At 43.4% G+C, this 17,114-nt stretch overlaps 1 protein-coding gene across 8 annotated transcripts in view; it reads right to left on the bottom strand.

The window, feature by feature from the left end:
- Positions 1–17,114, bottom strand: part of DNM1 (dynamin 1) — a 164,058-nt gene that overhangs the window by 81,996 nt on the left and 64,948 nt on the right. For 6 of the 8 annotated variants that reach the window (XM_060757179.2, XM_060757183.2, XM_060757184.2 and 3 more), the window contains exons 11-14: positions 7,943–8,029; positions 5,997–6,067; positions 5,757–5,808; positions 2,857–2,868 (exon numbers count right to left, since the gene is read on the bottom strand). In XM_060757179.2, the coding sequence (XP_060613162.2) occupies positions 2,857–2,868; positions 5,757–5,808; positions 5,997–6,067; positions 7,943–8,029 (222 nt within the window). The remainder of the gene's footprint in view (positions 1–2,856; positions 2,869–5,756; positions 5,809–5,996; positions 6,068–7,942; positions 8,030–17,114) is intronic. The other 2 variants (XM_060757181.2, XM_060757180.2) reach the window with 1 other exon arrangement.

The raw sequence follows: 17,114 nt of genomic DNA, 5'->3' as shown, positions 1-17,114 counted from the left end.
AAGATGGAGCGACAGCACCACCCTGTGGCCAGCGTCAAGCACAGCCTCCAGATGCCAGAGATGGAAAAAGATGGGAAGCTTTTACCTCTGTTTATGTACTGTCTGTCTTTACTAATTGTATAACGGAACTGAATGTTTGCCGTATATGTGTATTTAATCCGCCCTGGGAGATCAGGGAGATCGGGCGTAATATAATTAAAATATATTATATTATTATTATTATTATTAAGCGCACATAGTAGCTGAAATAAAGTCCCTTAACTAAAAAGGATACTGGAAATCATAAACTACTCTGAGTATTTGAGGTCCTGCTTGTTTCCAAGTAAGTTCATTTCAGATAAAAAGTCTCCTAGGCAATCTAAAGCTTCTACCCTTTTTTGTACTATGCAACCTTTTGAAGGGAGAAGAACACACACCTGTGTGTCTTACACTGTATTTTCATCATGGGACCAGTATGGCAATGGCTTTGCACACATTGGTGCCAAGCTGGCCAGCCCACGTCAACCTCCAAATGGGAGAATCTGCCCAAATGTAAATACCAGTCCTCCCAGAGCACTACTTCTGGAAGAAATAGCTATTCCATTAAAATCCATTTTAAATTTGGTTTAAATTTGAGAAGATCAATAGGGACAGCCTTGGTGGGAAAAGGCAAAAAGACGCTCTAAGCAGTCATGCCAACCACATGATCAGGAGGTGTCTATGGACGACGCAGGCTCCTCAGCTTGGAAATAGAGAAGAGCACCTCCCCCAGACCAAGAGATGAGCACTGCCTCCAGAGCCGGAAATGAAAGGAGAAGCCTTTGCCTTTGTCTGTGTTTGTGTGTCTCTTTGTATGTGATTGTAAATAGGACGTTGAATGTTTGCCTTTGTCTGGTTTACATATACTGTAATCCACTCTGAGTCCCTTCGGTAAGAAGGGAAGAATATAAATAAATTATTATTATTATTATTATTATTATTAGGTCTAACCACAGCTTTTCACTTGGAAAGTTTCATGTGGTAATTTTCCACGTTATCTTATTGCAGATCTTGTACATGGAGAAGAACACTTCCCCTAGAGGCAGAGATAAGCACTGCCTCCAGAGCCGGAAATGAAAGGAGAAGCTTTTGCCTTTGTCTGTGTTATTTGTGTCTCATTATATGTCACTATAACAAGACATTGAATGTTTGCCTGTGTCTGTTTATATGCTGTAATCCACTCTGAGTCTCTTCAGTGAGAAGGGCAGAATATAAATAAAATGTATTATTATTATTATTATTATTATTATTATTATTATTATTAGGTCTAACCATAGCTTTTCACTTGTAAAGTTCCATGTGGTAATTTTCCACTTTATCTTATTGCAGATCATATACATGGAGAAGAACACTTCCCCTAGAGGTAGAGATGAGCCTTCAGAGCCGGAAATGAAAGGAGAAGCCTTTGCTTTTGTCTGTGTTTATGTGTCTCTTTGTATGTGATTGTAAATATGGCATTGAATGTTTGCCTTTGTCTGGCTTACATATACTGTAATCTACTCTGAGTCCCTTCAGTAAGAAGGGCAGAATATAAGTAAAACATATTTATTTATTTATTATTTGTTTACAGTTTTTATATTCCGCCCTTCTCACCCCGCAGGGGACTCAGGGCGGATTACAGTATACACATATATGGCAAACATTCAATGCCAGTTTGACAAACAATATATACAGACAATAGACAGAGGCTATTTAACTTTTTTCTGGCCGCCAGGGGAGCTGCTGCTTTCATCGTCCACCAGCAACACCGATGAAGTTCTTCCGCATTCCACATTCCCCGGAGTCTTTTCCTTATGGCCTCATAAATTAGTTAATTTAGCCTCCCACACAAGGTGGTACCTTATTTTCCTACTTAACAGATGCAACTGTCTTTCGGGTTGCAAAGGTCGACAACAGGTTACACAATGGCTGGACACCCACTCCAACCCGGGCTGGCTTCGAACTCATGACGTTTTGGTCAGAGTGATCTTAATGCAGCTGACACTCAGCCAGCTGCGCCACAATCCCGGTACTATTACCATTATTACCATTATTATTATTATTATTATTATTATTATTATTATTATTATTCTGAGGTCTAACCATAGCTTTTCACTTGGAAAGTTCCATGTGGTAATTTTCCATGTTATCTTATTGCAGATCATGTACATCAGTGGTTCTCAACCTGTGGGTCCCTAGGTGTTTTGGCCTACAACTCCCAGAAATCCCAGTCAGTTTACCAGCTGTTAGGATTTCTGGGAGTTGAAGGCCAAAAACATCTGGGGACCCCAGGTTGAGAACCACTGATGTACATGGTGAAGAACACTTCCCCTGTAGGCAGAGATGAGCACCGCCTTTAGAGCCGGAAATGAAAGGAGAAGCCTTTGTCTGTGTTATTTGTGTCTCATTTTATGCCATTGTAACAAGGCATTGAATGTTTAACTGTGTCTGTTTATATGTGTCCCCTCGGGGAGAAGGGCGGAAGAGAAATAAAGCTCTGGATCCTGACTGGGACACTAATCTTTTATTTGTAGCTTTCCATGGTTTTCTGGGGTTCTTCTGTTCCTAACCTCAACAAAAGTGAAAAGCTGACTGTATACAGGTATCAAATTTTTGATACAGAAAAATAACAGTGGCTGATTAAACACTTCTGATGCCAAACCCTTCATTTCCTGTTTGTCTGAATTATTGCAACTGGATTTCTGCTTCTCGACCCTGTTAGCTGGATTCCCCATTCCTTCCCAGATTCTGTTGGATGGATTCCCCGTTCCTTTGAAGGATTCCCCGTTCCTTCCCAGATGCACCTCCAATTAGTATTTGTTAGAATCCAAACACTGATGGGCCTTTCGTTTTACTCACCAGGATCTCATCCTGCAAAAAGAGGGCCATAGCAACAACAGCAGCAGCAGAGGAGACAGGAGCAAAGAAAGGAGAGATCATTACTCAAAAAAGCGGGCGCAGGAGGAAGGAAGTAGGCTCCAAAAACAAAAGAAGAAGAAGAAGAAAATAGAGATATATAGGTAATAACAAAAAACAAACTTATCACCAAATTCGTTTGCTAAAATTAATACTTCAGCTGCAAAAGACATCATAAAGACCACATCACAAAACAAAATTGGCTTCGGATGAAAGGGCAAATAAGAAGGGAGAAGAAACAAGCACAAGGGAGGTCACAAGCAAACCCAAAAGTGAACCATGAACATATTGAACAGATCGGCACCGTCCCTATCCTGGGCCATCTTCAGAGAGCAGTTTCCGCCACGTCCTTCACGCAGAGCCAAGTGTCATCATGGAGAGTCGGCCATTGGTAGATTAATCAGCCTAGAAGCACACTTTTTTGTTGGAAATCGCAACCTTATTCAAGTCTCCACTAGTTATTTGTTATGTGTATAATCCACATTGCTTACTGCATTGTATATGTGTGTATTGGTATGCAATTTTACCTTGACTCTTTGTTGTGGGAGGGTCTGCAGACCATGTGATCAAGTCTGGGCCTGTCCAGGACTCAGACTCCATTTCTGAAACTGTATGCTTAGGGACTTCAGCAGAAACAGATTATGCTTTTAGAAGCCACTTGAAACAGACTACAGAGACTCTATTAGACTCTCAGATAGATGCTTTAGATTATGGAGTGTGACTATAAGAAAAATGCCATGTATTATATACACAGAGAAACTACTTCAAATCCTATCTGTAATTGGATTGATATGCAAAGTACATGAAGTTTGTGAGTAAACCAAATATGTTACCTTTAAAGAAGTCTCTTGAGAGTATGATTTAAACCAAGATGTTTTAAGGGAGAGTAGATGTTTTTTGGGCAACTGAAAACAACACTTCTAAAACTCGCATATGTGTGTGTTTCTTGAGCATTGGCATATCTTTGTCCCTAACAGTTCAAAGAGATAATGAGGGATATCAGTCTAACAACTAGGAACCCCCGGTGGCGCAGTGGGTTAAACCCTTGTGCTGCCAGGACTGAAGACCAACAGGTTCGAATCCGGGGAGAGCACGGATGAGCTCCCTCTGTCAGCTCTGGCTCCCCATGTGGGGACATGAGAGAAGCCTCCCACAAGGATGGTAAAACATCAAAACATCCTGGTGTCCAGTGGGCAACATCCTTGCAGATGGCCAATTCTCTCACACCAGAAGTGACTTGCAGCTTGTCAAGTCACTCCTGACATGAAAAAAAGTCTAACAACTGAGAAACCTAAGTGCCTTGCATGAATACTAGTGGATATTTACCACTAAAGAGAAGTTTGACTCAGGTGAGTTTTTAACTCTTCTCAGAGAGATTCCATTTCTCAACAGGTTATGGTGAATGCCATTTTCCAAAAAGTTATGGAGATTTGCATTTCCCAAAAGGTTATGATTTCTAACAAGGTCTTTCTTTTCCAAAGATCATAATTTTCCAAAAGATAATCCAGTGACGTTGGCTCCAGTTAGAGAACCATTTCACCACTTACAAAACTAGAAGCCCGAGACATCTTCCGCTGGTCCGATTACTATGACGTACGTTTAAAAATGAAGCATAAATACACTCTGTTGGGTTATTTCCTGCCTTATGACTGCACTGGGCCCTTGGGAAGTGTTCTGCCCAGAAATGTGATTGATCGGCTCTACACGTAACTTTCTAGAGACTTTAAAGGACTACGGGTTTCCTCTTTAGGACAAAGCACACCTCATGCTAATCATGTGATCGGTTGCAAACCCATTCTTTCTTTAGATTGGGGTGAAAAGGTGACCCTTCAGAATTAAATGGATTGCAGTTCTCAGCATCCTTCTGTACTCATTGTGCTCACTAGGAATTAGTCTAGCACAGACATGGCCCAACTTTGGCCCTGCAGGTGTTTGGGACTTCGACTCCAACCATTTATAATAGCCTCAGACCACTTCCTTTACCTCCTCAGCTGCTTAAGTGGAAAAAGAAAGGGAAAAGGAAAAGGAAGGGGTCTGAGGGTGTTAGGAATTGTGGAACCTGAAGTCCAAAACACCTGGAGTGAGGGTTGAAGTTGGCCCATGCTTTTGTATTCCTGGAACTGAACACTTCAGTCAATCAAGGGATCATCAGCATACCCATGTTATGGGACCTGAAGTCCAAAACACCTGGAGGGAGGGCTGATGTTGGCCCATGCCTTTGTACTCCTGGAACTGGACACTTCAGTCAATCAAAGGATCATCTCAATACCCACATTATGGGATTTGAAGTCCAAAACACCTAGAGTGAGGGCTGAAGTTGGCCCATGCCTTTGTACTCTTGGAACTGGATACTTCAGTCAGTCAAGGGATCATCAGCATACCCATGTTATGGGAGCTGAAGTCCAAAACACCTGGAGGGAGGGCTGAAGTTGGCCCTGGAACTGGACACTTCAGTCAGTCAAGGGATCATCTGCATACCCATGTTATGGAAGCTGAAGTCCAAAATACCTGGAGTGAGGGTTGAAGTTTGCCCTGGAACTGGACACTTCAGTCAGTCAAGGGATCATCTGCATACCCATGTTATGGGAGCTGAAGTCCGAAACACCTGGAGGGCCAAAGTTTGTCCATTCCAAGGCTTGAGCTCATTCATTTTTATAATGACCTAACTGTCTGTTACAGCCTTAACAAGGATTAATTTGATGGATTCTTTCATTCCGCAGAATTGAATACTTTATATCAATAAGGTGGTCTTTACTTTTCTTGTATTGTCACCATTTTGTTGGCAACTCCTCCATCCGCAGTCTGCCCATATGACAGCTTAAAAACATGGCGCAAATGCTTACCTGATTCCCAGCGGTCTTCTTCTTGCTCATCTGGCTGCTCCTCTGCTGAGCACTATAGGAAAACAACAACCACATTTGGAACACCTTCCGTTTTGATTTTCTTTGGAACTGATAACGCAATGGCGGCCTCCCTCCTTCCTTCCCTCTCAATGGCCAGTGGAACAGTTACATCTCATTGACTGATGCACAAAGGTACAACCAGGATTTGGCCACTGAAACCCCCTCCTGATAGAGACTTACTTGGCAAAGCCAATGAAATCTTCATGGTTTGTGTTCATGTAGGCCAATTCGATATCGATCAGGAGCATGACCTGCGGGAGAAAAGAGGCCAAAAGGCTGAAACGGGATGGAAATGGTTTGACAGGGTTTGCAGACCTAACACCAAATGACTTGTACTACATTGTCCCCAAATTGCCAGTAAGACATTGTGTTGTCCTCTCAAAGCTGGAGAAGGGAGAAAGGATAGTGGAAGTAAAAGAAAGGAAGGGAGAAAGAGAAAAAGAAGGAAAAGAAAGGAAAGAGGGAGGGAGGCACCAGAAGGAGAGCCATTTTGCCAAGAAACATTGTGTGGCCCTCCTAGAGCTGGAGAAAGGAGAAGGGATAGTAGAAGTGGAAGGAAGGAAGGAAGAGAGAGAGAAAGAGAAAATAAAGGGAAAGAAAGGAAAGACTATGGGAGGGAGGGAGGAGAAAGAAATGAAGGCACCACAAGGACAGCCATGTTGCCAAGAAGACATTATGTGGCACTCTTAGAGCTGGAGAAAGGAGAAGGGATAATGGAAGTGGAAGGAAGGAATGAAGGGAGAAAGAGAAAATAAAGGGAAAGAAAGGAAAGACTATGGAAGGAAGGAAGGAAGGAAGGAAGGAAGGAAGGAAGGAGGAAGGGGAAGGGGAAGGAGAAAGAAAGAAGAAAGAAAGAAAGAAAGAAAGAAAGAAAGAAAGAAAGACGCAACAAGGAAAGCCATGTTGTCAAGAAGACATTATGTGGCACTCTTAGAGCTGGAGAAAGGAGAAGGGATAATGGAAGTAGAAGGAAGGAAGGAAGGAAGGTGAAAGAAAGAAAGAAAGAAAGAAAGAAAGAAAGAAAGAAAGAAAGGGAGGGAGGGAGGGGCAACAGGGAGAGTTGCCAAGAAGACATTGTGTGGCCCTCTTCGAGCTGGAGAAAGGAGAAGGGGAAGTGGAAGGAAGGGAGAAAGAGAAAATAAAGGGAAAGAAAGGAAAGAATAAGGAAGGAAGGAAGGAAGGAAGGAAGGAAGGAAGGAAGGAAGGAAGGAAGGTGCCACAAGGAGAGCCATGTTGCCAAGAAGACATTGTGTGGCCCTCTTCGAGCTGGAGAAAGGAGAAGGGGAAGTGGAAGGAAGGGAGAAAGAGAAAATAAAGGGAAAGAAAGGAAAGAATAAGGAAGGAAGGAAGGAAGGAAGGAAGGAAGGAAGGAAGGTGCCACAAGGAGAGCCATGTTGCCAAGAAGATCCTCTTAGAGCTGGAGAAAGGAGAAGGGGTAGTGAAAGTAAAAGGAAAGAAGGAAGGGAGAAAGAAAAAATATAAGGAAAGAAAGGAAAGACGAAGGGAGGGAGGGAGGGAGGGAGGGAGGGAGGAAAGGAAGGAAGGAAGGAAGGAAGGAAGGAAGGAAGGAAGGAAGGAAGGAAGGATGAAGAAAGGAAGGAAGGTGCCACAAGGAGAGCCATGTTGCCAAGAAGACATTGTGTGGCCCTCTTAGAGCTGAAGGGAGAAGTGATAGTGGAAGTAAAAGGAAGGAAGAAAGGGAAAAAGAGAAAAAGAAGGGAAAGAAAGGAAAAGAGAAGGAAAAGGGAGGGGAGAAAGGAAGGAAGGAGAAGGGAGGGGTGTTATCACTTTAATGGCCATGGTTCCATGGAATCCTGAGATTTGTAGTTTCTAGAGGAGCTTCAGCTTCTCTGAGTGACCCATCAAATTGCAAATCCTAGGGTGACAGCAGTGAAAGTGACCTCCATGCTCCAAAATGTTGCTGTGTGAAAGAGACCCGAGATAGATCCCGGCCTGGCTCCCACCACCTCCAGCCCACGTGGCCAAGGTCAAGGCATTTCAGGAGTTGTAGGCGGCAAAACTCCAGTCCTTCCGTGAAATGCCAGGTCGGAGTCTTGGAGCGAGAGAAGCCCACCTATGTGAGTTGGCAGAGACCCCGAGAAAAAAAATGGCCTGTCCGTACGTACCTGGTCTTTGGTCTTGCCCTCGCGATCACGGATGTGGGTCGTCACAATTCGCTCCATCTCTTCTCGCAGGTGAGGGTACTGGCTGAGCTGCAGAGGACGAGAAGCCGGGAGAGACGTGTGCATAGGGGGGACATGGCACACTGATCGGGGTGGAAGGCAGCAAGGGGAAAGCGCCACTCCTCCACACACGCTTCACCAGAAACGTGGTGGCCGAGGAGGAACACGAGCAGGAAAGCCCAAGAGAGATTTTCCAATTTCCAATCACGACATCAGGTTCTCTTGTCATGAATCAAGCATCCTCAATGTACTTCCCCAACTCATACCCATCCAATGTATATGAGTCTGAAACATCTGGGGCCTCTATTGTTTTCACAATTTCTACGGTGGGGTTTTAAAATATTATGCATGCCTGTATTTTTCTCCTCCTTCTTTTTAAGTGCAATGAGCAACGGGTTGGATTAGATGACCTCTAATGTCCCAAACTCTAAAATTTGAGAATCTAGAAACACCAAGTTTTTTTTTCTTATTGACACAATGGGTTACACTCTTGTGCCGCCAGGACTGAAGACTGACAGGTCGGAGGCTCGAATCCGGGGAGAGCGTGGATGAGCTCCCTCTGTCAGCTCCAGCTTCCCATGCAGGGACACGGGAGAAGCCTCCCTCTTCCTTCTCTCTTTCCTTCCTTCCTTCGCTCTTTGCTTCCATCCTTCCTTCTCTCTTTCCTTCTCTCCCTCTTTCCCTCCTTCCTTCACTCCTTCTTTCCCTCCTTTTTTTCCTTCTTCTTTCTCTCCTTTCTTCCTTCTCACTTTCCTTCCTTCCTTCGCTCTTTGCTTCCATCCTTCCTTCTCTCTTTCCTTCCCTCCCTCTTTCCCTCCTTCCTTCACTCCCTCTTTCCCTTTTTTCCTTCTTCTTTCTCTCCGTTCTTCTCTCTTTCCTTCCTTCCTTCGCTCTTTGCTTCCATCCTTCCTTCTCTCTTTCCTTCTTTTCTTCCCTCCCTCTTTCCCTCCTTCCTTTGCTCCCTCTTTCCTTCCTTCACTTTTTTCTTTCCTTCTCTCCTTTCTTCCTTCTCTACCTCTTTCCTTCCTTCCCTCCTTTGTCTTTTCCTTCTTCTTTCTCTCCTTTCTTCCTTCTCTACCTCTTTCCTTCCTTCCTTCGCTCTTTACTTCCATCCTTCCTTCTCTCTTTCCTTCTTTCCTTCCCTCCCTCTTTCCCTTATTCCTTTGCTCCCGCTTTCCTTCCTTCCCTTTTTCTTCTTCTCTCCTTCCTTCTCTCTTTTCTTCCTTCCCTCCTTTGTCTTTTCCTTCTTCTTTCTCTTTCTTCCTTCTCTACCTCTTTCCTTCCTTCCCTCTTTGCTTCCATCCTTCCTTCTCTTTCCTTTATTTCCCTCCCTCTTTCTCTCATTCTTTCCCTCCTTCCTTCTCTACCTCTTTCCTTCCCTTTTTTCTTTCCTTCTCTCCTTTCTTCCTTCTCTACCTCTTTCCTTCCTTCCTTCCCTCCTTTTTTCTTTCCTTCTTCTTTCTCTCCTTCCTTCCTTCCTTCCTTCCTTCGCTCTTTGCCTCCATGCTTCCTTCTCTTTCCTTCTTTTTTTCTCCCTCTTTCTCTCCTTCTTTCTTTCTCTCCTTCCTTCCCTCCCTCTTCCTCCCCTTTTTTTCTTCATCATCATTTAGCCTTTTCGTCATTTAACTTTCTGAGTTTTTAATGCCTTTCCACTGGTTTTTCCTTTGGGGGGGGGGGGGTTATGAGTCATGGTCACTTGTTGGTCTGTTAGGGATATAGTGTCCAAATTTCATGTCAATTCATCCAGTGATTTCTGAGTTATCTTAATTCCAGAAATGAACATTACATTTTTATTTATATAGATTTTTATTTGATTGCTGTTTGTTTGTTTCTGGCATTGAATGTTTGACATTTCTATTATATTTTGGAAACCACTCTGAATCACTTTGGGGAGAGAAGATGGGTTATAAATAAAGTATATTATTATTATTATTAATAATAATAATAATAATAATAATAATAATAAAATGCCTTTCGGAACGTATTCTAAAAGAAATCGGGCCCTTTTTCTGCACTCTGCCTTACCTCTGAATATCTGTATAGGATTTTTGGCTGTTGTTTTAGGCTGCCAAGTTCACAGAGTGTAAAACACCAGCATTCCATCGCTGGCGAAGACAGAAGGAATCCTGTCAAAGAAACATTGCGGGCAAAAAGAGGGGGATGATGGGGGACTGCACAGGAAATTGGAAAATCTTTCCCAGCTTTTCCTTTTTGGAGAGGCTACAAAATAATAACCATCTGAGTGACACAAAAGAAAAGCACGTCCAAGCTGTGAAATGTTCTCGAATCTTTTCAAAACTTTGATCAATTAAAACAACAAGAAAGAAATACAGTGGTCCCTCACTACTTCGCGGTTCGCTTTTTGCGGACTCGCTGTTTCGCGTTTTTTTCAATATGGACTTAAGAGCATTTGTTTGTATGGAGAGGCTGCCTCTGCGGATAAAGCCGGAGCCGAGGATAATGTAAACAACAGGTTCAAGTGGAGTTATGTAGTATATAAGTGTGTGGGGAGGGTTTATAAAGACTTAAAATAGTGTATAACTACTAGGCATGTGCAATCCATGGTTCTAAAGTACTTACGAAACTAAAATTCTGATGGTGAAAACTAGGAGGCGCTGATGCTTTGCTTCTACAGTATCACTAAAGTTCTGGTGGTGAAAATTTCAGAACTCTAACAAAACTTTCAAAATTTCATTATAACAATTCTGGTGGTGAAAACTAGGGGGCGCTGGTGCTTTGCTTCTACAGTATCGCTAACGTTCTGGTGGTGAAAATTTCAGAACTCTAATAAAACTTTCAAAATTTCATTATAATAATTTTGGTGGTGAAAACTAGGGGGCGCTGGTGCTTTGCTTCTACAGTATCGCTAACGTTCTGGTGGTGAAAATTTCAGAACTCTAATAAAACTTTCAAAATTTCATTATAATAATTCTGGTGGTGAAAACTAGGGGGCGCTGGTGCTTTGCTTCTACAGTATCGCTAACGTTCTGGTGGTGAAAATTTCAGAACTCTAATAAAACTTTCAAAATTTCATTATAATAATTCTGGTGGTGAAAACTAGGGGGCGCTGGTGCTTTGCTTCTACAGTATCGCTAACGTTCTGGTGGTGAAAATTTCAGAACTCTAATAAAACTTTCAAAATTTCATTATAATAATTCTGGTGGTGAAAACTAGGGGGCGCTGGTGCTTTGCTTCTACAGTATCGCTAACGTTCTGGTGGTGAAAATTTCAGAACTCTAATAAAACTTTCAAAATTTCATTATAATAATTCTGGTGGTGAAAACTAGGGGGCGCTGGTGCTTTGCTTCTACAGTATCGCTAACGTTCTGGTGGTGAAAATTTCAGAACTCTAATAAAACTTTCAAAATTTCATTATAATAATTCTGGTGGTGAAAACTAGGGGGCGCTGGTGCTTTGCTTCTACAGTGTTGCTAAAGTTCTGGTGGTGGAAATTTCAGAACTCCAACAAAACTTTCAAAATTTCATTATTATTTCATTCTTGATTATTTTTATGATCGAACCAATTAGGCACTGCCATTTATAATGAAATTTTGAAAGTTTTGTAAGAGTTCTGAAATTTTCACCACCAGAACTTTAGCGACACTGTAGAAGCAGAGCACCAGCGCCTCCTAGTTTTCACCACCAGAATTTTAGTTTTGTAAGTGCTTTAGAACCATTTAGAACTGTGGATTGCACATGCCTAATAACTACTAAAATAATGTATAAATATTAAAATAAATAAATATAGCGTCCCTACTTTGCGGATTTTCACTTTTCACGGGTTGTCCTGGAACATAATACTTGCGATAAGTGAGGGAACACTGTATATATATATATACATACACACATAAACACATGAAATGGGAAGGAAAGAAAAGCAAAACAAGAAAACTTCTAGTCATGTTTGCCAGAATTCACACGGGGGCGGAATAAATCATGCACAGGGGAAAGCGAGGCTGAGCAAAAAGCACATCATGGAGACTGACATCACACCGATCATGCAACATCACACCAGGATGCGAGGGTTGGGGGGGGGGTTTGGGTGGGGGGCGGCTGGCAGGGAGGGTGTCACACCCGCAGCACCCAGAAATGCCATGGTTCGGAACAGGAGCTCTCATTGAGATGCATTTCAGCAAACGCAGAGGGCTTTCTGACGTTTGCTATAAAACCACTTTCCCCATCCAGGCCATTGCTTTTTCTCCTTTTCAACCCACCTTTCCTTGCTTCTCAAACACGCCAACGGCCGCTGATGCCACTCACTTCCAAACTTGGTGTTGCACTGTTACAATCGGTCCAAGCTGACCAACTCCTTCAATCTGCCACTGCCCACGACTTGCACCTTTCCCCTTCAGTCCTGACCTTCCACTGGTACTAAATCATCTTTTTCCCTTTCAACACACATGCCACTAAGGTTTCAAAACAACTGCTGTAACAAAGCAGCCAGGCTTTGAAGCTGCAAGGCTATTTAATGCTAACCAAGCTGGCCAACTGCAACACTCCCACTTGCCTCTAACAGACAACAGTTCTTTCTCCCACCCTGGACATCACTCCATAGATATATGTATATCCACAACTTGCCTCACCTCCAACAGACCTCTATGCAGAGACCCTCACTTATTGACTTTGCAGCTGCAAGGCCATTCAATGCTAATCAAGGTGGACAATTGCAACATTCACACTTGCATCCAACAGGCAAGGGTTCTTTCTCCCACCCTGGACATCACTCCACAGATATTATCTATCTATCTATCTATCTATCTATCTATCTACACACACACATATATATACACACACACACACATACACACTCAACTTGCCTCACCACCAACAAACTTCTATGCAGAGACCCTCACTTATTGTCTTTGCAGCTGCAAGGCCATTCAATGCTAATCAAGATTGCAACATTGCAACATTCACATTTGCGTCCAAGAGGCAAGAGTTCTTTCTCCCACCCTGGACATCACTCCACAGGTGTGTGTGTGTGTATCCCCAACTTGCCTCACCTCCCAACACACCTCTATGCAGACACCCTCACTGATTGACTTTGCAGCTGCAAGGCCATTCAATGCTAATCAAGGTTGCAACATTGCAACATTCACACTTGCGTCCAAGAAGCAAGAGTTCTTTCTTCCACCCTAGACATCACTTCCCAGGTGTGTGTGTGTGTGTTTGTGTAATCTCAACTTGCCTCATCTCCCAACAGACCTCTAGGCAGATACCCTCACTGATTGACTTTGCAGCTGCAAGGCCATTCAATGCTAATCAAACTAGCCAACTGCAACATTCACACTTGCCTAAAATAGACAGTTTTTTCTCCCACACTGGGAATTATTCCACAGATATATATACACTCCACTAGCCTCATCTCCTCTATGTAGATGCCCTCACTGATTGACTTTGCAGTGGAAAGGTTACTCAATGCTAATGAAGCTAGCTAATTGCAACCTCAGAAGTCTTTCTCCCACCCTGGACATTATTCCCCACACACATATACCCCACTTGACGAGCTTCCAACAGACCTAACAACTTCTGAGGATGCCTGCCACAGATGTGGGTGAAATGTCAGGAGAGAATGCTTCTGGAACAGGGCCAGACAGCCCGGAAAACTCACAGCAACCCGATGCTTTGGGTGTCATTACGTGTTAGAAATTCTGCCCTCCTGGTTATTGCTCAAGCCCAGAATGTACGTACAATATACACCCCAAGGGTTCTGGGTTCAATCCCTGACACCTTTAGATAGGGATGAGAAAAATGAAGTACTACATTTCTTGCCTCGTTTCATAAGCCTACGCCGAATTTAATGCTCTTCTCTTCCGCTGTGCAGTTCCTCCTCCCTTGATATGGCTCAGCGGCATAAGTCCACACATCCATCCACACCCACACAGTTATTAGGAAGTAAAACGGGGGGGGGGGGGGGAATCCTCCTAGAGGGATTCATTTCCTGTGTAGTGAGTAGCTATGAGTAACGAGCTTTTGGGAATCGATTGTGTCCCACAGAGCTGGGACTGAAATGATAATACTGAAGCTGACTAATTTGGGAAAGAAAAATCACAAGAAGGTGCAAGACGTTCAGGAAATGCGCATCTAATATGGAGGCCTAGAGATGCCCAGTTTAGCACTTTTTGAGGAATTCACTGAGCATAAAATGTTGGAAATAGCAACCTTCTCCAAGCCTCCACTAGTAATTTGTTTTGCATATGATTCTGTTTGCTTACTGTATTGGATATGTATGTTTTGGTATGCAGCTTTCCCTTTACTCTATGTTTTCTTGAGGTTGTGGGAGGGGCTGCAGACCACATGATCAGATCTGGGAATGCTCAGAGCTCAGACTCCGTTTTAGAACACAAAGACACATAGAATTGGAAGATAACCTCGTGGGCCATCCAATCCAACCCCATTCTGACAAGAAGCGGGAAAATTGGATTCAAAGCACCCCTGACAGATGGCCATCTAGCCTCTGTTTAAAATCCTCCAAAGAAGGAGCCTCCACCACACTTCGGGGCAGAGAGTTCCACTGCTGAACAGCTCTCACAGTCAGAAAGTTCTTCCTAATGTTCAGGTGGAATCTCCTTTCTTTCGTGTCGTTTGAAGCCATTGTTCCGCATCCTAGTCTCCAGGGCAGCAGAAAACAAGCTTGTTCCCTCCTCCCTAGGACTTCCTCTCACATGTTTATACATAGCCCTCATCATGTCTCCTCTCAGCCTTCTCTTCTGAAGGCTAAACATGCCCAGCCCTTTAAGCCGTTCCTCATAGGGCTTGTTCTCCAGACCCTTGATCATCCTCTGGACACATTCCAACTTGTCAACATCTCCCTTCAATTGTGGTGCCCAGAATGGGATACGGTGTTATTCCAGCTTGGTCTAACCAAGGCAGAATAGGGAATGGGTAGCGTGACTTCCTTAGATCTAGACACTTAACTCCTATAATTCACTAAGCATAAAGGCCCAAGTGTTGGAAATAGCAACCTTCTCCAAGCCTTCACTAGTAATTTGTTTTGCATTTGATTATGTTTGCTTTCTGTATTGGATATGTATGTTTTGGTATGCAGCTTTCCCTTTGGTCTATGTTTTCTTCAGGTTGTGGGAGGGGCTGCAAACCACACGATCAGATCTGGGATTGCTCAGAGCTCAGACTCCATTTAGAAAACACCATGAGTCTTTGGACTGTTAAGAGCAAACTTGTTTTGCTGTTGATTGCGAGAAAGATGCCCTGTGTTAGCTGCACAGAGCAACCACTTCAAATCCATCTGTAACTGGATTCACACATTACGTACCTGTATACTGAATACATGAAGGTTGTGAGTAAACCGGATTCATTACTTTTAACAAAATCTACGTTATTTTTGTCTCTTGAAAGCATGACATAGAAACAAGACATCTTATGGGGGAGTAGATATGGCACTGAAAAGATCATTTCTGAAGAACTGCGATATTTTGCGCATTGGCATAATCTCTGTTCCAGGTTATCAGTGTAACAACTGAGAACCAAATTGCCTTGCATACCTACATGTGGTTTTATACCACTGAAGAGAAGATTTTACTCAAACTCAAATGTGTCTTCTCTGGGAGATCTTACTTTTACAAAAAGTTATGATTATTGATCAAGCCCAGTGGACCGGGTTGTGGCGCAGATGGTTGGGAGTCAGCTGCATTAAAAACTCACTACTGACCAAAAGGTCATGAGTTTGAAGCCAGCCTGGGTCAGAGTAAGCTCCCAACCATTTGTCTAGCTTGCTGTCAACCTTTGCAGCCCGAAAGACAGTTGCATCTTGGGAAGTCTGACTTGGCCATGGTGGTCCACGCTTTGGTTACATCCTGTTTAGACTACTGCAATGCTCTCTACGTGGGGTTGCCTCTGAAGACTGCTCGGAAGCTGCAGCTAGTCCAATGCTCGGCAGCCAGACTACTAACGGGTGCTGGGTACAGGGAGCACACCACTCCGCTGTTACACCAGCTCCACTGGCTGCCAATTAGCTTCCGAGCACAATTCAAAGTGCTGGTGTTAACCTATAAAGCCCTAAACGACTCCGGCCCTGTTTACCTCTCCGAACATATTCTCCCCTATGAACCATCAAGATTATTAAGATCGTCTGGAGAGGCACTGCTCTCGGTCCCACCAGCCTCGCAAGCGCGTCTGGTGGGGACGTGGGACAGGGCCTTCTCAGTAGTGGCCCCTCGACTCTGGAACTCTCTCCCACTGGAGATCAGAACTGCCCCTTCTCTCCTGACATTTAGGAAAAAGGTGAAGACGTGGTTACGGAGACAGGCATTTGACAAGTGAGCCAATACCCTGAGATATGGATGGAGGATGATGAACAACGATTTTAGTGTGATGACTGACCATGGTAGTTATTGATTGTAATTGCTGTTTTAATGTTTTACTGTAATATGAATTATGATGTTTTATTGACTGTATGTGATATTATGGTTGGAAACCGGTCTGAGTCCCTCAAGAGAGGAGAGAAGGTCGGTATACAAAACTTTTTAATAAATAAAATAAATAAATAAGTAGGAAATTTAGGTACCGCTTATGCAGGGAGACTAATTTAACAAATTTATGATGCCATAAAAACTTCCAGCAGCATGCAAAAGAATGAGGAAGTACTCCATCGGTGTCCCAAATGGATGGTGAAGCGACAGCTCCCCTGATGGCTGGAATTCGAAGCATATCCTCAAGAAGCTGGAAAGTTAAATAATGTCGTTTTTCTCCAAAAGGGTATGGAGATTCTGGTTTTCCAAAAGGAAGTTCATGTAAGCTTGAAAGGCAAGGTAGCACATTGCTTTGTACTGCATTGATTACTCATTCAGAGGGAAGCCTGCCATCTACTGAAACATAGCCTCAACTAAAGGGATTTCCCTTCCCAATTCCAGTCCCAGCCTGCATATCTAAGGTTGTGTATGTTTCTTCCAGCAATTTTTACTCCAGCCTTGCATTTGTCAAGCCCCGCACATTGCATGATGTGTTCTGCATACAAGTTGAATAGGTCGGGTGAGAGTATACAACCCTGCCGTACGCCTTTCCCAATCTTGAACCAGTCTGTTGTTCCGTGGTCAGTTCTGACTGTTGCTACTTGGTCCTTATATATATTCCTCAGGGGAGAGTCAAGGTGATTTGG

The sequence above is a fragment of the Anolis sagrei genome, chromosome 11 (assembly GCF_037176765.1).
Source record: "Anolis sagrei isolate rAnoSag1 chromosome 11, rAnoSag1.mat, whole genome shotgun sequence".
NCBI lineage: Eukaryota > Metazoa > Chordata > Lepidosauria > Squamata > Dactyloidae > Anolis > Anolis sagrei.
This window is presented reverse-complemented; position numbering and strand designations above follow the sequence as displayed.